At 38.6% G+C, this 22404-nt stretch overlaps 2 protein-coding genes across 7 annotated transcripts in view; one reads left to right on the top strand and one right to left on the bottom strand.

Moving 5' to 3' along the window:
• Nucleotides 1-4059, bottom strand: part of LOC100703358 (unconventional myosin-XVIIIa) — a 59965-nt gene extending 55906 nt beyond the window's left edge. For all 6 annotated transcript variants that reach the window (XM_019363874.2, XM_025910687.1, XM_019363868.2 and 3 more), the window contains exons 1-2: nucleotides 3911-4059; nucleotides 1131-2232 (exon numbers count right to left, since the gene is read on the bottom strand). In XM_019363874.2, coding sequence (XP_019219419.1) covers nucleotides 1131-2105 — 975 coding nt within the window. In that variant the 5' untranslated portion in view covers nucleotides 2106-2232; nucleotides 3911-4059. The remainder of the gene's footprint in view (nucleotides 1-1130; nucleotides 2233-3910) is intronic.
• Nucleotides 4060-7057: 2998 nt separating this feature from the next.
• Nucleotides 7058-20943, top strand: LOC100693805 (vascular endothelial zinc finger 1). Its single transcript, XM_003450428.5, has 5 exons — nucleotides 7058-7206; nucleotides 12805-13556; nucleotides 17337-17406; nucleotides 17520-17682; nucleotides 18205-20943. Exons 1-5 carry the CDS (start codon nucleotides 7174-7176, stop codon nucleotides 18615-18617), a joined length of 1431 nt encoding a protein of 476 aa, XP_003450476.2. The 5' UTR covers nucleotides 7058-7173; the 3' UTR covers nucleotides 18618-20943.
• The last annotated feature ends 1461 nt before the right edge of the window (nucleotides 20944-22404 follow it).

The following is a 22404-nucleotide window of genomic DNA, read 5'->3' as shown; positions in this document are numbered from 1 at the left end:
ACTTATTTCAGGGAAGCAACTGGGCTGTGTAAACATTCATTTAAATAGTTCTAGCTTATGCATTCTAACAGAATGGAGACAATGAGTCTTATCACTAAGAGTATATGCACTGTGTGTAAACCGCATGTATGAGATGCATGCACAAATCAGGGATTTATCAATATTTTTGTACCCAAATTTGTTTGTACTTTATTAACAAACTTCTGACCAGGTGTACCATCTAATGAAGCCCTGGTTGTCTTGGGAAATCTATGGTCTTTAAAAATAATACTACTAGTCCGACTAAAGTTATTTTATCATCATCACCAACACCACCTCCTTTTGATTTTGACTTATATTTTTCTAAAAACACCATTAGTTAAAAATGCTCAAAATTACAATTAAATTTAAAAAATGAAAGTTGTATTTAAAGAAAACTACATGCAAAAGTGTATGCTTTAACCTTTTAATTTAAACATATTCCAGCTCCAAACATTACTAATGTGCCTTCATAAGCAGCACATATTGCCAAACCTAACCAAAGTTTATTTTACCAACTGTATAAACTGTATTATGAAAAAAACCAACAACAACAAGAAAAGGCTTGTATTCAGGTGTTTGTTGCACCAGCTAATAAAGAGTTTAACTTGATGCTCCTCCACTTGTTGCACACGATTATCTGGATGAAAAGAACTGAATAGGCAGGCAGCCAAGTCTTACAAGACCATATGGCCATGTGTTGTGGCGGCGTTTGGGCCGTTGTTTCCTTCAGCGTCCCATTGTTTGGTGTCAAAAGGACTGGGGAGTGGGAGGGGGATTATATGTACACCAGAACATATTCTCTCTTTCAAAACACACACTTAGACACTCCCCCATACATGCGAGTAGAAAATCACATTACCAATGTGATTACAACTCCACCCATAATGCATCCGTTTTTAGTCTACTAAAGATCAGTGCAAAAGTACTTACTTATGAGAAATTAATACAGAATAACAGAGAAAGGGTCTTTTTGTAGTAATTTTAAAAAGATGTACCCCAAGTACATGTGTATTTACAGAACAGATCCACTGTGTTTCTCAGTGGAATTCAAGTAAACACAATGATTTCCAAAATGGAAAACAACAGACCAAGTCAAGAGTACTACTTACATCTTTGCTTAGGTCTTCAGAGGTCCTCAACCAACTGCGGTTTAGCTCACTCAGCTCGAGAATTGGCTGCACCTTTAGTCGTACTGACTCTCCAGACTGACGAATCATCTCCACAATCTCGTCCCTGTTTTTGTTCTCCACATTAATCCCATTGATTTCTACAAGCTTGTCTCCTGGCACCAGGCCCAGGGCCCGATCCTTAGTCCCAACCCCTGGTTCGGCAAAGTGTACCACACGCCGGGACACCCCACCATCAGACTGCCTGTCTACCATGGTGGTTCTTCGCAAAGAAAAGCCAAAGTCCCCAGTGCTGCGTCGCTGTAGCTCAAGTTCTCTTGGATATGGTACTGGTGGAGAGACAAGTGCAGGCAACTGTAGGTCTACACCAGGAAAGGTCTTCTCCACAATATCAGGAATCTGAACTGTGATGGTGCCCTTTGAACTAGGGTGTAACTTTGTAGATGGTGTAGTCCAGTTATGGCCAGAAAGCTCTGAAGCATCTAAAGCACTGTCCTTTGGGGTCACCTGAGTTAAGGTAGCTACTTTCCTCTGGCCCACCACTGTATTCACCTTGGCCAGTTCCCCAAATTTAGCTGCTCTCTCCTTCACAGAGCTGCGATTACTTTCCAGCTCAATTCCCTTTACATCTTCAGAGGTGCTTGCACTTATTTGCCCCACAGTGTTGTGATGATGCTCAGCATCTGTCAGGCAGAGTTCTGTGTTACTGGCCACCTTAATTGGGATAGGGCTAGAAATCTCCAACTTGCTCCTAGATTCCTTCTTGGAGTTTCCTCGAGAAAGTGGGAAGAAGCCTCTACGTATACTCATCTCTTCTAGACTCTTTAACTCGGACTGAGACATACGTTCTTTCTTTTCTCTTTTGTCTTTCTTTTCCTTCTTGCTCAAATCCCTTTCCTTCTTGCTCAAATCCTTTTCCTTTTCCTTGTCCTTGTCTTTTTTCATTAAGTGAAACATGATTAAACTATTCTGTAGTTATTTAGCAACTGATTAATTGATCATGAGAACCTTAAATTATTAGATAAGAGTCTGATGACAGTAGCTGAAAACATCAACTCTGGGTTTGGATCTCTCTTAGTGATATCTGTAGAGAAAAGAAACCAGAGGTGAACACTGAGAGAAGCTGAGAAAAGCATAACAGAGTGCAAGAACCTTGTGTTAGAGTTTAACTAAGTAACTGGTAAACAGATTCAGTCAGTAATTAATCATAAGTACTATGACGTACAGATGACTAGTACATTTGTGAAAGCATAGATAATGCTGAATGGTAGAAAGGCATATACAGAAAGGCTGACAGTCTGGTGATGCCGTGGTTTGTACTCATGCCTAAGAGCAAGAAGGTCCTGGGTTCAAATCCACACTTTCTGTGTAGAGTTTTAGCTGTAGGTGTGACTGTGATGGGCTGTCGGTGTCTGTGTTAGTCCTGCGATACATTAACAACCCCACAGTGGATGAATAATAATACGTAATACGTAAGTGTCAGGGAAGGCTTTCTTTAGTTCAACAAGACAATGACAAGCCCAATTCTGCACATATTACAACAGCCTACGTCTGTGGTAATAGTTTAGCTGCTAAACTGGACTGGCTGCACTCCACACCTATCAAAAAATAACACCACTGAAAATATTTAACACATTATACAATGAAAAGGAAGATTCATACTGCTGTACAGCTGAAGTTATATCAAACAAGATATTAAAGCTGGTCTGATCTTCTCGGTTCCTAAACCATTGCAGAAACCACAGATAAATAGGAACTGCTGTGGTCCTCACCTGACTTGTTGAATTATTTTGCTGGCATCAAATTAAAGATCACTAGATTTAATAAAATTTTAAAAATGGAAATAAAAATATCTCCATTTTAATAACTTATGTATTATGTTTGTACCATTTTCAGTTACAGAGTTACGGAGTTCACATGGTTTGCAAATCTTGTTATTCTGTTTTTATTTACATTTCACGTGACCTCTGACCTTTTTGAGAAAAACATAATCCACACTTAAAACTTGGATTTGAAGAAGTCCTTTCTACACCTTAGGGTTAAAAATATATAAAAAAAAAAACGTTATCAAACTGCAGGGCAGTATCACTGTTTTTATTTCAGTATCAACCTATAATCTAATTCAGTTTAATAGAAAAGTAGCCTCTATATACTTGGGTGTGTATAGGACCTGGCATCCCCCAGTATCAACAAACGGAACATGCACCCTAGATATGGAAATTGATCTTATCTAAAACTTATCTTTGACACACCTCAAGCTACCCTACATAATAACATACAGTGTTTTAAAGAGCGTAGTGCTCTCAGATACTCAGCATCATCACTAAGTGATGGAAAACTTAAGCTATGTGCATGGGAGCCTCCGCTAAGCTCCATGTACAGCGAGAAGCCATGCTTTGTTACTGTTGAACAGTAAACTGTAAATTCAAACCTAATCCACGCTAAATCACATGCTCTTAGAAGAAAGCTATGAAATGTCGGAAAGCAACTCAGTTTATCTTACAGTTAACATTTAGGTATGTATTTTCGTCATATTTTATTACTGGAAAGCGAAGTTTTGTCTGTTGTTATTAGTTTTTCGTTCTCCTGAACTTTAAACACAACGCATAGGTTGTCGACACGGCTAGTCCTGAGCTTGGCCATAATGCTCTCCCTTTAAGCTGCTTTGCCCTCATTCTTTAGCAGTGCTAAAGAGTGTACTAATGTCATTCACGATAAACGATACAAATTAAGTAATACCGTAACATATGACAATTACCTACCTGTAACTGCCTAAACATGACAGCGTTGTTGTCTTACTACAGGTTTTCGGCATTTTCCAATGAAGTGTCAGCAGGTGCGACAAATGCTTTTGTGATGCTTTCAAATGCTTGCAGTAAGCTCCGACTTCTGATTACTTTGACATAGGCGACCTGCGGCGAAGCAGCTATCCTCGTAAAGAAATAAACACAAAAAACTTAGAAAATGGTGTCGTACATCAGAAGAAAAAATGGTGATTGATTAATTTTCCCCCCAAACAGCTCAATAGTTTTAATAAACTTAAGTAGTCTCCTTACTGCACTTTAAAATATATATTATAAAGAGGGAAAACTGAAAAACAAATTCTCTCTAAATGGTCTAAATTTGAAACATAGGAGCTTTAGTCCTCAATGATAGTAGGACGATTTAAATGTCCAAAATATAGGCTAACGACCTACATTTTAATAAATCCAACAGCACATGAAAGCTCCGGAAGACTACACTGGACAGCAGTGACCCCTCCTGGTCTTTATTTTACTCCATACATAGGATGTAGGCGCAGATATTTAATCTCAAACTGCCCAGTTTTTCGTAGAGAGCTGTATTTCATTTGATATTGTTAACATGTTGATTTCACATTGGATAACACTGTATTTTGCAGCTAATGTGTTCATTAGCTGCAAAACACAGTGTTTTGCAGCTAATGAGTGACATTGGAGTGACAGTCACTGACATACAGACTTTAAACCCAAACAGAATCTGAGTTGTGGTGGATGGTTATTTTAAACATTATTTACCTATTTATATGGAATTCTTTTGGATAATTCCTCCTACAACAATGATGACTTGATTACAGCATATGTTAGAACTCAGTTTGCAAGATCAATTGCATAAAATGTTCAACTTCATTTGCATCGTTACTTCCTTCTCCTAGCAGTTTCAATATACACATACATAATGAACTCCAGATCATCCCATATGTTTTGCTTGTTAAAGCTCATTACACTTAGGAAGTTGCAATTTTGAGGAGAGAACCACAATCTGAAATGTATTACCTTAATAGTTTACTCGCACTGATCCATTCAGGATAAAAAAATCATTTTAGAGATATACAATATGCAAAGCTTGATTTTCTTTCCATTTTTTTATTTATCTTGCTATTTTGATGAAAATATGCATTTAAATTTTGGCAAATTCTGGTTTGTCTGAATTTGTCCACGGAGTGCGCTAGTGTCTCAAATAAGATGCCCAATACTTGGCCTCTGATACTAGCGTTTCTGGTCTGGGGTACGTATTTCTGTGAGTTGATGTTGGGATATAAATTTACACTGAAGCAGCTTGGACTGACAGTGAACATAAAGTTTGGTTTTCAGCCGAAGTTCACTGTTGGACACTTTTGCTTCATTGGAACTGGATTATGGAGAAATGAATACCTCCGACTAAAACGCTGATTGGACTCTATGAGAATCAAAACTTTCAATATACAGTTGGAAAAAACTGACAATAGATTACAACGGGGCTCCTTCATTGAACAGTCATTCAGTGATAAGCAGAGTTAATGCACTAGAAAGAGTGTCTACAATACTGAATTATGCACAGATCTGTATCCACATTAACCTTAAAAACAAGCCTCATTCTCTGGAAGATATTATTACTTTCCTTTTCCATCCATCCATCCATCCATCTTCTTCCATTGTCCAATTCAGCTTCATGAGGGCGATAGAGCCTGTCAATGTGTTAACAGGGTGAGAGACAGGGCACACCCTGAACAGGTTGCCAATTTATTGTGGTACATTTCTTCCTAAATCTCAAAATGAAAAGTGGAAAATCCCCTAAGTGTCCAGTTATTATTTTCCCCATGTTCATTAGAAAGGTTTTAAGAATGAACTACAATACTTTTTTTTCTGAACAGCATTACCAGTCAGTCTGGATATTATTTAACTTGTATGAACAATGAAATTATAAATCTAACAGGAAACATGGAATTGTTGAAGTAGTAAGATCTCCTGTTGCTTATGAAGGTTATGTAGCATCACCTACTGGTCTTGCAGTCTCTGTACCTTTTTTTGTTTTAGTCATGTATGCTTTACCATATATTTTTAAACTATACTGTCTGTCTCTATCTATGAGGACTTCTTTGTGTACTTCAGTGGAGAATGTTAATGAATTATTCATTTCCAAAGAAAAATGCCATATCAACTTTTTCTTATCACCTGACTAAGATTAAGGAATGAAACCTATCTGACTCACACCACCAGGATAATACAAGGAAACTATGACTCATTCCCAGTGGCCCTGTCAGTTACCACTGAGTCCCTAACATATTACCATTCCTTCTATAGTTGGATGGTGAATGACAATTGACATTTGGATGACAGTTAAGGATTACACTGAATTGTGTGTGTGTGTGTGTGTGTGTGTGTGTGTGTGTGAATTGTAAATAAAGGACGAAAACCTTTTTTTCAGAAAGTGACAATTTTCATTTTCTAAGAGCTTATATAAAAATGTTGTTTTTGTTTAATGTACAAGTCATCCCACGCAAAAAAAACAGCATATACAAGACTTCATTTATTCAGAAGCATATCTGAGGCTTGCATCATTATCTCAAGAGGTTGTGATAAATACTAAGAGCCAAATTCTGCATGTAATAATGAAAGATGGAACTAGAATCACTTTTAACCCAAGTGTACATGACGTAAAAACTACATTTATGATATTATGGCTCTGCCTTTTCATTCATCCATATTACATGAATGAAAATAAACTCGCACTCAAATTACTTCTCGATGCGTTTAAAACGAAACGCTTGGCACAGTGGGAAAGTCGACCGCCCAACTATTTGTAATGCAGAACAACACGCTAGCATCTTTTTTTTTTCCTTTTAAAAAGGACGAAACGTTACTGAAACGCAATCATTTCCCAGCCACATGCGACAATCTAATATAACAAATTCCCCTCACAGCATCAGCAAAAACCATCCAGGGGGGTGTTTTTAAAATCCAACGCCACCAGATTACTATCGTAATAACAAGGAAACGATTCATACAATCTCTTATGAATTTGAATTCAACATACATCGTAAGTTGCTATTCCTGTTGGTGATTAATTTATATTTCACGAGTTACGCGTACGAATTCATTTCAAAATACGAAATTTAATGAACCCCGCCAAATCCTGCGCAAAGTGGTTCAGCCCTTGAGGTCACCGGAAGTTGTTTCAGCTGCCATGTTTGGTTGCTTTGTTGTAGGCTTCTACTAGGTTTCCTACAGAATTAGTAAGTGTGGAAATGGAGCCGAGCTGGAGTACGTTTCTTTTTCAAGTAAGTTGTCTCTTTTGGAGGGAAACCGGAATAGTTAATAAAACAACCGTAGAATTGCAAACGGCTGCATATGTTAGCGGTAAATCCAGTTTTTAAACGATTAATACCAAGAACAAGTAACCAAGCAAAACAATGGTATATGAATCCAGGCTTCCAGCTGTGAGGCTTGGGAATGACGCTAGAACAAAAAATCTAATCTCTCCAAGCATTGTTTGAAAAGCGGCATGTTTTCTTATCCCGACGATATTTGGGTATTTGCGTTTAATACTTCGACAGCGTTTGTGATTCCTTGTTTTTTTTAAGTTTGTTTGCCTAGCCGGAGCCAAACATGCGGGATCACTTGGAGTGAAGCAGGAGACGCCACTGCACCGTTACAATCGAGACAGACCTGTTTTTTTCCCCCCTTTGACTGAAGGCTTTGATCAGGCTCCGTGGGATAATGAGATGTAACGCTGCGACATGTTTCAATGTAGCGTGGATAAGAGAACACGCATTGTAGATTTGGCAAATCTCTGGTTAAGTGTATACAGAGGTTTTATAGCTGCTGAGATTTACTAACGGCGGTTCTCAAGTCCGCGGTGAACTTTCCGCCTGCTCCAGCCGGTTCGACACTAACTAGCCAAGTAGCTAACGATGTTCGGGCTACCTTAATTACACTCGCTGGCTAATTTAGCTTAATGTGGGCGAGGCTGCCATAATGAGCCTGCAAAACTAACGTTACACGACTTGACGACCAGCGCTGTGCAGATTCTCTGCTTATTAACTAAGCTATTTATTCTGGTGACCGTGGTGGAAAGGAATTCAAACTATGCACACAACATCAGCTAACACTAGCAGCGAAGAGGCGCATTTGAAATTAGCAACGGCGTTACGAAATGTATAAATGCGTGCTGGGAAGGAAAGCGAGTGCTGCGGTTTAGAGTGATATCTGTCACGGTTTAGTGAATTTCAATATGTGCTAAGAATGAAGGCTATTGTTCACTCTTATTTGTGAGCTTCTCAATCCCATGGCCTTACGCTAAAAGAAATGAGCTCGTGAACATGGAGAAAATGGGTTTTGTAAGGATAGAGATTTAATGTTTTACAGTTGAGTCCGTTTTTGTGTAATCCCAATGCAATATAAATATACATTTTTTTTTTTTAGTTTTCATTCACAATACGCACCCTTATTCCAGGTTTACAAATATTCTGCGGTCTCTTGTGTACTTCCAGTGCTTGAAATAAATTTTTCGCCTTGTCTTAATACTTCAGTGGGTGTTGCAAAGTTCTCCTCGTGGGAGGAACTTCCCAGTAACTTCAGGATCATTCCCAAAAATTACTTTTCAGAAAACCCATCAAATCTACATTCGTAATGTTCACAACAACTTCATTTTATTCCAGGCTTTAATGATCAGATGAAGGTCTAGAGTTAAACCTGCTGCAGTAGTTGGTACTGCAACCTTTGTCTAATAGTAATATATTTTTTGTAATAAATATGTTAATGCCAACGAGAGAAAAAAAAACAAGTAAGAGGGAATAGTGATAGGATGTGCTGATTAGAAGTGCACAATTTAAAGTTTTCATGCTAAAGAGCCACTTCTCCTTTTAAAAGTCTTCTCAAGTGTGGATAAAACTGATCATTAATGCTCCGATTAAGCTTTCGCTGCTTAGTGTGAGGACACCAGTGGTTGCAAAGAATCTGAATAGCTCACTTTGGCAAATAGTTTAAAGAAATCCATCTTAAGTTGTGTTTGGACACATTTTTTTTTTCCCCGTATTTCTGATATTTTGCTCTGCTGTCGGAGTGGTTGTTCATTCACATCTTTGTGTACTATTTCTTCATAATTGAAAAGGCAGACAGACAATGTCATTTGTCATGCAGTATCTGGCGTCTAGCCAGAGGCCCTGCGTGTATTATGTACCTCACACTGTTACTGTGTCAGTTTCATGTAAATCAGTGTGCCTTTAAATTCAGGCTCCTGGAACATTTTGAAACACTTTTTAAACTTCATTGTTTTTCAGCACATTGTAGGTTCTTTGTTTTTTGTAAACAAGAAGTTTATATGAAAATTGGTGATATTTTTTGAAAAGCTTTGTCAGGTGTTTAAAAGGACCAGAGTTGTTGCGTAAACCAGCTTAAATATTACCAGCTGTATATCCTTCTGTCAGATAAATGCGCAATGTGGGGAAAACATGTTAAAAAGAGGAAAGGGGGGGTTCCAGTGTTTGTGAGGCTATGTTCAGGAAAATTGGTGAATCATGTTGTTTTCAGCAGTCTGAATCTGGATGTGAAGTGTTACATTAATAACCCTTTTAGGTAAGTGTGAAAAGTTATAACGCAATCCTTGTGTGCACAAAACTCAGTTTTGGCTTTCTCCAGAAACTGCAATAGTCACTCAGAAACCCTCAGTGAAAATTAATGCTTTATGGTAAGTGGAAATTGTGTAAAAGATTCTTTGTTTCTGTTTTGCCGTTTTACCAAAACATTCAGATGGCCAATCTCAGTAACAAAATGACACTCTCCAGATGAATAGACTGTACTGATAATATTACATTTTTCAGTAATCACATTGGCTTGAAATAATACCCAACGTACATGACACTGAAAGAGCGTGCATAAGTGTGGTGTTAGTGATGGATGTTATCAAGTATCACTAACTCCCAGTGTTTGTTTTGCTTAAAACTGGACCTTCATAACAAACAACCCCTTTTGAAATTGCACAATTACTGTTTATATAAAACATGTTTTGGATGCTCTCGCTAGAGCTTTAGACGTGGTAGTCAATATCATGTATTATATTTTTTTTCTCTCTCCACCAACATGCACAGTATTTTGCTTGTCACTGGCCCCCTCTTATTATTATGTTACTTAAATTACTTTTTAAAAAATAAATGTCATAATATGTTATGTATATTACTTATTATTATCTTTGTTTAAACAAAAAGAAATTGAGGCTTGTTGGTGCTGTTGAGAATCAGTTCCAAATGTTTTACTGCTCATATGGAAGGTTCATGTTTTTATGGTACAATATATTTCTGGTCATTTTGACTCAAATGAAAAGCACAGGTCTGTAAAATGGGTTGCATCAGAAATGCAGGGTATATCTGCTTGGCTGTTTTTGTAGATGTTTAGGCGCAATTTAGGTTTTCTGAGTTTCATAGTTTTTTGGATACATTGTATTTTTATGGAGTTTTTAAAATGTATCTATTTATTTTGACATATGTTTTGTCTTGATGTCACAGCGATTGCTCATTGTAATATAGCACACCTATTAGCTATAGGGGTGTTAAATGCCACCCATTCTGGATGTTTAGAAGACTAGCCTCTGTTGAATGTCAAACTAAATCCTTAAAGGTTTGTTCACTCTTAGTAGAACTCAAATATCTGTATGAAAAAATGCGCCTTTACCAAATGAATCCCTGAGGTAAAACTTTTTGGGATCATTAAAAAAAATAAAAAAAATAAGAGGATTAACAACATTTCAGAAGTTTGCCCACTAAGCAAACTATACGCCAGCCAAAAACATTCAGAACTTGAAAGAAGGACCTAGAAAAAAACTCAAAAATTAGATGTACTTGAAAAACAAATTATGTAATTAGAAGTTTTGTTTCTTCCTCTGACCCCCTTTCCATCCCTGTCATCAGTTTTGGCCTGTGATGGAAAAATTGAGATTTCGGCAAGCAGCTGTAGAGTGTGGCACAAAAGACTAAAGAAAGACGGCGCATAATCTAACTCAGACCATGAGCGCAATTCAAGCCTACAGTGGCCCATGGAGCCATCAGGACACTCCCTCCATTTTGATGTTATTTATGAGGGAGCAGCCCCAGTTGTCAGAGCGCATTTGTGTCAAAATGGTCAGAGCTGCATGAAGGCACAGCAGCTTACAGGCCCTGCACCTCTGCATAGAGGGCCAGGCTGTCTGCACTGGCTACGTCTGCTGTTCACAAGCTTCACAAAGGGGGGTTCACTGCTAGTACCCCACCTCCCCCCTCCAACCCAAACATAAAGCTCTCCCCACCCCTGGTGTGCCAGTGGACGGGTTAGCATTGGCATGATGATGACTAATCCTGGAAGGTGGCAAGTGTAAGCAGGTGCTCAGACAAATGGATGGGTGGCATTCTCCTCGAGTTCCCAGGTCCCATTGCATATGTAGGAATGACGGCTAGTTTCGCTGAGTAGTGTGTGGATAAACAATGTCCCCGTCCCATGAATAGATGAGCCAAATCAATGAAGATGAGCATACAAAGATCCCCTGCTGAGGCCCGAGTGCATCACTGCTCAGATTTGTGTCTTTCACAATAGGCTAGATGACATAAGGAGGACATTGTGAGGTTCATTTTTCTTTTCTGTCCCGTCTCCTCTTTTGCAACTTTTTTCTTGGCTAGCCTTCTTCGATGGATGATTGAACCTCAAAGAGAAAGGTCAAGTATTTCAGCTTGCTTTTCTCGCTGGTCGTTGACAACACCGACACAGTAGTCCTGAGTCTGTCCATTCACTGAAAAAACGGTGTTAACCGTGTTTCTTTTTTTTTCCATATTTGGATATGATATGAAAAAAAAAAAAGAAAAAAGAAAAATACTGTCTTTGACTGAGGGATGACAGACACATTTTCAATTTAAAAGAAGTGGTAGAATAAATCCATGGAACTAAACCACTTGAAATTTTAGAAAAGAATGAATTGTTATGAGAAGTGTGTTAGATTTTTATTTTTTTTTTAACTGAATTAAACTGCATTGATATTTATTGTGATGTCACTTTTTAAAGAAAATAAGACTGTTCTGCCCCAAGTACGCCCAAACAGTCATGTGTAGGATGATTTTAGCAGGTCACAGCAATCGTACATAACTCAAATTGTGTCTGATCCATTTAGTCAGGAAATTTGATTACTTAAATGAGTGAAAACTCAGCTTAGCATCTTGTTGCTATTGCTAATTACGACCAGCCATTTCATCCCATTTGTGCTGCGGCAGTAGTTGGCATTGGTTTGTACTTGTACTTGCAAAAAAATCTCAAAGCAGTTATTCCAGATGTAAAGTTTTATTTAGTCTGTTGCCCTTTATTTTCCTGTCATTTAACTCCTTTACTTAACCGTACTTCTGCTCCATTGTATATCCCAAATGAGCCGGGTACCTGAGCTAATGGCCTGCTCTTCAGAAGCCTTCTTGGCAGTTAAACTGTGCTCTGCTATGGCTCTTATTTGGTATGCCTGTTTTGCAGTCACATGATGAATCAGCACCGTCTCGATGGTATCCTTTTTCATCCGGCACATGTGGATTCTTTTGCTTTAGTGGCATGCAGCACCAGCCTCATTAATAACCGATCTAGTTCTTATTTTGTATTCTGTAACAGAGTACTAACACATATTGTGTTTATTGAGTTTTCAGAGTTTCCAATGAGGGTACACCTGGCAGCAATGTTTCCTGGTCGTCATTATGGTTTTTTGTTGGGTTTTTTTGTTTGGTTGTTTTTTGGGGGGGGGTTTAGACTGTGGCGACTTTATATTTTTCTTATTATTAAGTCTTTTGTATTATCTTTAGTGCCTTGTTACTTTAGTTTTTTAACCAAAATTCTGGTATTCATCTTCATTCAACCAAAACCCTCTGTGTTTGATTCATCAGCAGGCCAATGAAGCCCTCCACCACCAGCACCAGGTGGCCCAGAACAGCCTGCTACCACTTCTCAATGCAGGAGCTGAACAAGTTGACCAGAAGCCTGTCCTGCCTATCCAAATAGACCAGAAGCCACCTGCCAATGCTGCTGAGCTCCTCAAAGACAATGTCGCCAGCGGAGGTGGTCAGCGGCCTCCAGTGCCTGTGATAAAGAAAGAACACAAAGGCAAAACGCCTTTCGTCTGCGGCTACTGTAACAAGGCCTTTCGCGACAGTTACCACCTGCGACGTCATGAGTCTAGCCACACCGGTATCAAGATGGTTTCACGTCCAAAGAAGACAGCCCAAACAGCCCCCACCATGGTCCCAATGATCGGCACCATGCCACGAGAAAACAACGGCAACTCTTCCTACATCTCTACAGTAGCTGGCATCCTCTCCACAGCAACAACCTCTGTTTCCTCAGGCACAAGTATCATGACATCACCTGCAATGGGCAATGTGCCGCAGCAAAATGTCCCCAAGAAACCTGCCAAACCTGTCAAGAAGAACCATGGATGCGAGATGTGCGGCAAAGCCTTTCGCGACGTATACCACCTGAATCGTCACAAGCTGTCCCATTCGGACGAGAAGCCTTTTGAGTGTCCCATCTGCCAGCAACGCTTTAAAAGGAAGGACCGCATGACCTACCATGTTCGCTCTCACGATGGGGGTGTCCACAAGCCCTATGTATGTTCTGTGTGTGGAAAAGGCTTTTCCAGGTAAGAATCAGGTTTTTGTACTTTGATCTGTAAGGAAACTAGTACAACAGTCATCCTAATGCATAAAAAAATGGGCAGATTAAAAGAAATAGAATCAAAATGGTTCAGTGTGCCTTGACATGGACTTGTTGAGGCAATAGTTCAACTCCACGAGATTGACTGATAATGCTGCTGTCAGTTTTTCCTTTCAGTCACCTGTCTGTATTTGTTAATTGAACACCTAAATTGTTCAGTATGTCTCTAGTTAAAAATGAATTTTCCACATTGAGCATCTCTAATGTGAATTTGTTTTTCCAATATCCTGCCAAACAGGTCTGTCATAGGGATTCAGACTGACACAGGAATTCCATAGGGAAATAAGATTACTGTTTTAAAATACAATCATTTAGCTTGTGAGGTGCTGGATCAAGTTTTAGTTTCTCTTAGATAATGGCATAACATTCTATATTATACAGTACCACCATGCAGATAATAGATGGTCTAAATGTCATTTTTGAGATAAAAACCTCCAAACAAAAAATAATTTGCACTGATAAGAAGAACAAGAAGTCCTTAAAACACATTATGGCCACCAAGGTCTCAACGATGTTAGAAACAACCTTACCTTGTTGTGGCAGCTGGCTTCCCACAAGCATCCATTTTGTTAGGCTTCAAGCTCCACACTTGCAGATAAAACCACAGTAGCTTGGACCCATTAGCTTACCATAATCAACTACTGGCAGCTGCAAGAGCATTTCAGTTGTGATGAAAGTGTGTGAGATAACAACAAGAAGTGTTTGTTGGTTCAAAACCAACAATGAAGTCTTGCCTTTGATATGGAAAATGTCCATATGAAGAGTACCAACTTAGTAGTCTGCTGCTTGTGTCTTATACTACAGCTGGTCTCCTAAAGCAGGAGCTGTCAGTTTATTGACAACTTTAGATGCAGAACAGCCCCCAAATATGGAGCAAGAAATGAAGTGCTTTAGGTTTTATTTACTAGTTCTCCAGCTAAGCTAATCGGCCTGTCCACAAACTTGACACAGTGTTCTCCAGGGTAACTGGGAATCCCTCCTTGTCATTGCACTAGACACTAGTTTGTTTGGGATGAGTTTACTTAGGTTGTTTGTGGAATTATGAAACTGAGTGCACTAAGAAGCTAGTAGGACTCCTCATGTGTACATGTGATCAGTCCTTCAAGGGGTTTGGTAGGCAGTGAGAATGTCAGCAACACTGATAGTACAGAGTGGCAAAAGAAAATAGTAAACTGATGAGAAAATGGCGCTGTTTTTACAACCCTTCTGCTCTATTCCTATGCTTTTAATCAACAAGTAACAAGGCTACTATAAACAGGAAATGTGCGTCTGAGAGCTAATTTATTCTTATGGGAGGGGAGACAAAAAGTAATTTCACCCTCTGGTGATTGCATTCCGGGGTCATAGGGAAAAGTCCTGACTTGTCTATGCAGAATTTCAATAAATAAATAATGATAAATACATTCTAACAACCTGTCTTTTATGAGTGTGTTCTTGGCAGTCCACAAATGGCTTCTGCTAAGGGAAAAAAAAATCATGCTTAATAGACTGAAGTATTAAATTTTACCATCTTTCATGCATGCAGTTGGTTTTGAATGCAAATGCTAGATGCTACATATTTCATGCTTTACCAAAGGTACACTGAACTGCTTGTACATTTGTAAGTGAATTATTCACGTCATGGTGTTTGGAATAGTCAGCCCCACTATGATTTGATATAGAGCCAATATAAGTCAATCTAGTGTCCGTGTTGCTCCAACGTGGCCTTTTTTTGTTGTTTATTGCTGGAGTTAGCAGTTTAGACTTGTACTTGTAATGACCCCCCACGCCATTTCAACCACATGGTTAAAAAGTCGCACATGGAAGAGCACCAGTGAAGTACCAAGGGAGGGGGAGGCGTCACTTGTCACTTTGCAGTTCCCGCCAGCATGTCACAGACTCTTTCCCCTGGGAATTCACTGAACCATGCGGTAATGTTTAGGTCAACACATTTAACATGTAGTAAGTAATGACTTTAAGAAGGTTTAATAGTGGCATACTTTTAAAATTTTGTTAAAAGCCAAGTGTTTGTTAAACCTGATGTGTACATAAATCAGTATTGATTTAGCAGAGTCGTGATAACATAAAAAAAACCCCCAAAAAAACAGCAAGCTGTGTGCCGCAACACACAGCTTCAACAAAAACATCAGCAGTGTACCCTGGCCAAGCGGTAACATTAGCACTGTGCTGTATAGGGCAATCTCAGGCATGCCTCCAACATGGTGACGTCGGGCAGCGATTCATCAGCATACTGGAAAGTGAGAATGAGGACTGAGTAACAGGGCACTGAGTCATTGCCACTCAGCCAGATCTGTAGACAGGCACTGTCTGGAGTCTGCTCTCCTCGTCAGTGGGGCAAGGGGAAGAAAAAATCTTTATTCCGGTTCATGGCACCCATGAGAAGATCCTACTTGACTCCTCTGATTTGTATTTAAAAAAAGAAGAAAAAAAAAAGGAATCCAGCAGCATGAAACTTTCCGGTTTGGAAGCAGCTGCCAAAGCAGTAGTCCTTGCTCACTCCATTATGGCACTTCTAACATGATTCAGCTCACAGCTTCACTAGAACGGACATGCTGACAGGAGGATCAGTGCCACGAAGACTTTTGTGAATGTTGGCCTTTCCCTGTAAATCTCAAGCTGTTTTCCTGTGAACTCAAATTATATATATGTTGTTTTTTTTCCAGCTAGTTTGACATAAAAACACATGAAGATTGAGTTTAAGCTTGAACACTTGGAATACAGAAGACAAGTTTCAGCAATTTATTAATCCAGTTTTCAGTGTTTTTTAATGTATAATAGACATGGTATATCAGTACAGTCGGGGTGTAAGTAAATATTAAGTGTTCTCAAATCCCCACTTAAAGTTCTATAACAAAGCAGGTCTTACAATTAAAGAAAAAGAGCAATATTTATCTTCTCTATATGCTCAGTTATAATTGTTTTCCCTTAAAGGCAGTTTTTAATACCTGTAATATATACACATAATATTGTGGCACAGTTACATGCTCTTATCAGAAACACAATTCAGCACAGCCATGGATTATTGTTGTTTGTTGAACAACAGTTGTAGCATACGTGGTCTTCTAATCCTCAGAGAGAGATGCAAATTCCTGGAACTTCACATTCATGTCATTTTCATATGGGTGTAATAACAAGGATGTTAGGAACTAAGCACAGCAATAATAATCAAACTGTCAGTTTATTCAAATATCTTGTAGAAAATGTCCTTTCTTTTCACTGTGTGTGTTCAAAAGTAGGTCAAACAAATTTACGCACGATTGATCATGGAGAATTAACTACCATTGACTGAATTTTTCTGGATTTTTTTGTGCCCATCCCCTCATTATCTAAGTAAACAGAGCACATCCGTACACTTCTGCACTTGTAATGCATGTTAGGCTTTTCCCTTTATGCTTGTGCACGTCCATGATGCGCCTTTAGTAAACTATAGTACATACAAGTGCTTATAACAACATATAGGTTTGGTTAAATCACAAGCAAAATAAATGTCAAATGACTTGGTGAAGTCTTTTAAAAGTGTTAGCAGACGTTATACCAGCCCTACAACTGGTAGTTATGTTTTATGCAGCTGTTTGTTAGGTTACAGAAACCATATTATAAATAAATCTCCACATAATAAAGTACAAATTGTCTCATCTATATCTAATGGAACTCAAATGCATCATCTTTAAACATTAACCATGTTTTTGTTGTCATTTTTATCTAGGCCAGACCACTTGAGCTGCCATGTGAAGCATGTGCATTCCTCAGAAAGACCGTTTAAATGTCAAGTAACGGTGAGAAAAATGGCTACTTTGCAGCTTGTTTTGTTTTGTTTTTTTTTTTTATCATTGTTAATATCGTGATTTCACTGCACTGACCTTTTACCCCATCTGCTGTGCAACTCCAGGCCTGTACCTCTGCTTTCGCCACCAAAGACAGACTCCGTTCCCACATGATTAGACATGAAGGCAAAGTCACCTGTAGCATCTGCGGAAAGATGCTCAGCGCAGCCTACATCACCAGTCACCTGAAGACTCACGGGCAGACCAACTTTAACTCCTGTAACAAAGGTTCGTCACACACTGGGAGCAAATACAGCAGCATCATAGGGCAGTGCAGTTAAAAACAATGGAAACCAATTCCTGCATATTGCCTTCGCATTACTGTAAGCAATAAGGGATAAAGGCAGTAATATCATGCAGGCTGAGTTTGCCAGAGCTTCAAGTGGAAAGCATTTTTTAGAAAAAATGTGGTTTTTGAAACTAGCTCAAACCACCTAAGGCGTTGTCCTAAAATTTCATGCTCGTTTCTTTTGTAGTTTTTTGCAGCCTTTTTCAAGAGTGCGGACTTTTAAAAAAAAAATATGTATTAAATGCCAGTCTCTTTATGTATTAGCAAGAATCCTTTTGTTGGTCACAATACCGCTGCAGCTGTCATAAAAGCTGTCAACCTGTACATGTTGAGCACCACTCACCTGCGCTGATCCTCGCTATTGGCGTAATATTTGTGGAAAGTGCAAGATAATGGTGTTTATTTTGTTTTTGCTAAATGCTGCAAAGTTAAGTCAAATGCTTTTTCTTGGGTTTCTCCAGACGGTAACGAAGTCTGCAATTCTGCCTCAGCCACACCTGTGACTATCTCTGCCCCCATCACTTCAGCGATGAACCGGGGCAATGCGAACAACAACAACCCCGTCACCATCGCCGCACAAATGAACATTAGCACCAACACAGTCAACATCACATCTCCGGTCAGCCTCCAGCACCCGGTCACCATCACCGGGCCCGTCAACATCGCCTCTGTGAACATCCCAGCGACCGCGCCTATGAATATCGCCCACCCCGTCGCGATCACAACCCCGATGCCTATGAATATAGCCGGGCCGCTCAACATCGCTATGAGGCCAGTGGATAGCATGCCTTTTCTCTCCCAAGTCTTGCCTTCATCCCACCCTGGTAAAAAAAAAAAAAAAGAAAAAGAAAAAAAAAAGGAGGGAGCAAGGTGAACTGGCCAGGAAGAAAGGGAAAATGAAGTGAAACAAGAGACTCCTGTCCTCACAGTTGAACCTCGGGCTCGGCTCTTTCTCACCTAGAACAGCGCTCACTTCTCCGAGCTCTGAAGTGAATATTTACACGAGCTGCGGGGCCAGTAGGAGCTCACCAAGTCCCAGCTGTGTCCCAACCGAGGTTAAGTGACTGGCATGGGACGCAGAATAAGAGTAGAATTTGAGTAGGATTGATCTTGAAATCAGGACAGCCGTAAGACTTAGTGTAGTCAGTTAGAACGATGAAACTGTGATTTGTATTATGACAAATGAGAGGATTCCTCATCCTCGAGGACTCCTTAGGAAAACACATCAGTGCTTTTTGTAAAAGGGAGATGGGAAATGAACTGAAGCAATAACTATAGATTGCTGTATTTGATGTTTTACAAGTTCTCTCCCAAAGTCTCTGGGTGTTACTTTGTATATTGTTTTGTTTTTTTTGGTTTTTTTTAACTATAGCCTGCTAATCACTATTTAATGTTATAGGAAATGAGTCTAGTAAAAGGGACAGCAGCTTCCACTTGCATGGAAGAATATTTTTTCACATTGCTATAGCATTTCTTTTGTATTCTCAGATAATAGGTATGCTCTTGAGGTACACTGACTAACTTGTACAGTTGACATAGTAATGTATTTTCCACGTCAGCGTTTTAATTTTTGCTTTTAGCAAGTGGATATCAAGACACTGTCCTCTTGACTATGAAATATTTCTATTTTGTTTTTATATGTACGGACACACAAAGTTCTGTTTTTATTTTCCTATTTGTAGTGTTAATTTTTTTTGTTTTCTTCATGAATTCAGAATGGAACGAGTCTTGCACTGAAAGCATATCCTGCATACAGGTGAACAGCAGTATTATTGAAGATCAAAGTGGCGTCTCAGTGTTTTTTGCAGCAACAGCAAGCACTTGAGCACCATCTAGTGGCTGATTGTGGAAAGGATTGCCTTGCAGTGAAGCTTTTTCAGGCTGTTACCCGTCACCAGGATGGTGACTAAACGTACTGCTCAAAAAACAAACAAAAACAAAAATCTGGAGGGAACACTTGAACAGTTTTTAACTTTTAAAATTTCAAATCCAACCCTCAAAGTGTTGGTGATTTTGATTACACAGTGGATGTCAGTAATGATTTTCAAACTGAATGTTTCATTAATCAAGGTCTGATTTTAAGTGTCACCTTATTTTATTTTATTTTTTTAAAGCGGCATACTTTTGGCTGACTCTTCTGCACACTGTTTTACTTTATTTTAATTTTTTTCTGTTACATCCCCTACCATATGCTAAGGATGCTTCACTCAGGAAACGTATAGAAAAGCCCCATTACTCATGAACACGGTTCTTTTTGTACTGATATCTACCACGTGTCATGATCCCTCTCAATGTACCTTTTTGGATTCCCTAAAAGATTTGGCATCATGGGATTTGACTTCAGTGAGGAAGAAGTTGTCCAAGACTTTTTCTTTTTCTTTTTTTTAAAATAGCCGTCCATTTAAAATGATAAATTACTGTACAATGGAATACATGCTGTTTACCTTTTTACATTTCCTTTAAAGTCCTGTTAAGTCTCAGTCTGCATAGGTACAGTATGTGGCTGGGAACTGTTTAATCAAATGCAAGTTTGTGTCCACTGAAACAACAGGACGAGACTGACAATGCATGATCCCAAACACTGTAGCTGTTGACCTGTTTTGTTTTTTTTGGTTTGTTTTTTTTAGCGGATGCCATGGCATCTCAGCAGTGTTTCAGCTCTTCTGAGTTGACTGAGTTTATACTGAAAAAATGCAATATGCATGTTTGTCTTTTTTTTCCCAAGTTTTGTTTTAAACAAAATATTAGTCTAGCTTTTTTGTTTGTTTGTTTTTGGTTATATTTACGTAGATACACTATAATAGCCTGTTTGCCAAATTTGAAACCATAATGATGTGATAAACTGAATATTTCTGGTGGAATTGAACATCTCTTTATTTTTAAGGAAAATGGTTAATTGGAAATTCCAGGACACTTGTGAAAGCAGTTGAATGTATATCTTTGTACAAAACTATTTTAGTTCCAAGGATAAGGTAGTTACAATAGATGTGAAAGATAACCTTTTTTATAAATTTTTTGTATTAGAACATTAACATTGATAATTTTGTATATATGAGACACTAGGCTTTCTGACTAGCAGAAAGGTCAAACATTCCTACATTTTTTTTTAAATGTACGTTTGTCAGATTATTACATAAACATGCGCAATGTTATGTGCCTTTTATTTGGGTTGTCTAAATAAAAGAAAACTATCAAATGTGTTTATGTATTAAGTATAGTTCAAAGTTAAGACAGCACTGTAACTACAAACAAATCGGGATTTTAATAGAACTTATAACCCTCTGTGCTGCTGATTATCCTCTCATTTTCACTCGCCACACCCAGGACTAATTATTGCTAGACCTGTTGAATCAAGAAACGACTTAAATAGAACCCGTTGGACAAAGTGCAGTACGCTAAAGAATCTCAAAAAAACAACATGAAACAGAAACAAAAACACTGACATGTTATTAGTCTGGAAAAGGCAACAAACTCGTTCCTTTGGGACGAACCTTTGGGGAGATTCATTGTCCCTGGAACAGTGGTGAACGTTCCCAGGAGTGGGAACCTACCAAAATTACTCCCAAGAGCACATCGCCGACTCATCCAGAAAATCAGAAAAGAACCCAGAGCAGCGTCTAAACTGCAGGCCTCACTTGTCTCAGTTAAGGTCAGAACATCTTGATGATCCAAGTCTGTTGAGAAAATATTCTGAGGCAACTTAACTTTTTGGAAGGACTGCCTCCCGTTACATGTGGGGTCAAACCAACACAGCATTTGATAAAAAATTAAAAGAACATCATACCAACAAACGCGTGGTCTCTGAATTAAAAGAGCTCAGCAAATAAGAGTGGGACAAAATTCCTCCATGACAAACACCTAATTGCAGTTTTTGCTGCCAAAGGTGGCACAACCACTTTAGGTTTAGGGGGAGTTACTTTGTTATTAGTGCCAGGTAGGTTTGGATAGTTTTTTCCCTTAATAAATAAAATCATTTAAAAACTGCAGATGAACAGTACCTGAAAGTCACATCATTAAGAAATAGGAAAAATAGAGATTAGAGATTCATCTGTCCCTTAAGTTGATCCATCTACTGTTCACTGAAGCCTCATCAGAAATGGCTTCGGTGGAAGAGTGGCTCATTCATTCATTAGCGCTTCATCAGCATTCACCATTCTTACGGAAGGGAAACGGTGCTGAGGTAGGCCATTACACCAGAAGAGCTGTACATTCAAGCTCGAGATTGTACAAACTCTGTTTTTGCTTTATAAAGTATTTCCACATATATTTGCTCATATTTTAGTAAACCTATTTCCCATTTTCCTAGCAGCATATAAGAAAATGTGGGCCTGAGCTTTATAGCCTCAGCTAGTTTCCCTAGATTTGATTAGCATTCACAAAGTAGCTGTGCACACAATGACAAAGTTGTTTATCTGTTCAAAATGTTTCTCACAGTTGCATTCAAATACATGTTTGAAAGAGTTTAAATCTAATATTTCACAAAATAAAAGTTTCTGAATTCAGCAAGAATGTAGATTTGTATAAACCTTTTGTATAACATATATTAACATTTGCAAGCCACTGGAACTCTATATACTTTAAGTGAAATAAGATTTTGAATACTTTTAAAATAATAGTTTATCTAAAAAAATTAAAAAAAAGTTGAAGTATGACTCCATTAA

Source organism: Oreochromis niloticus, linkage group LG10 (assembly GCF_001858045.2).
Source record: "Oreochromis niloticus isolate F11D_XX linkage group LG10, O_niloticus_UMD_NMBU, whole genome shotgun sequence".
NCBI lineage: Eukaryota > Metazoa > Chordata > Actinopteri > Cichliformes > Cichlidae > Oreochromis > Oreochromis niloticus.
This window is presented reverse-complemented; position numbering and strand designations above follow the sequence as displayed.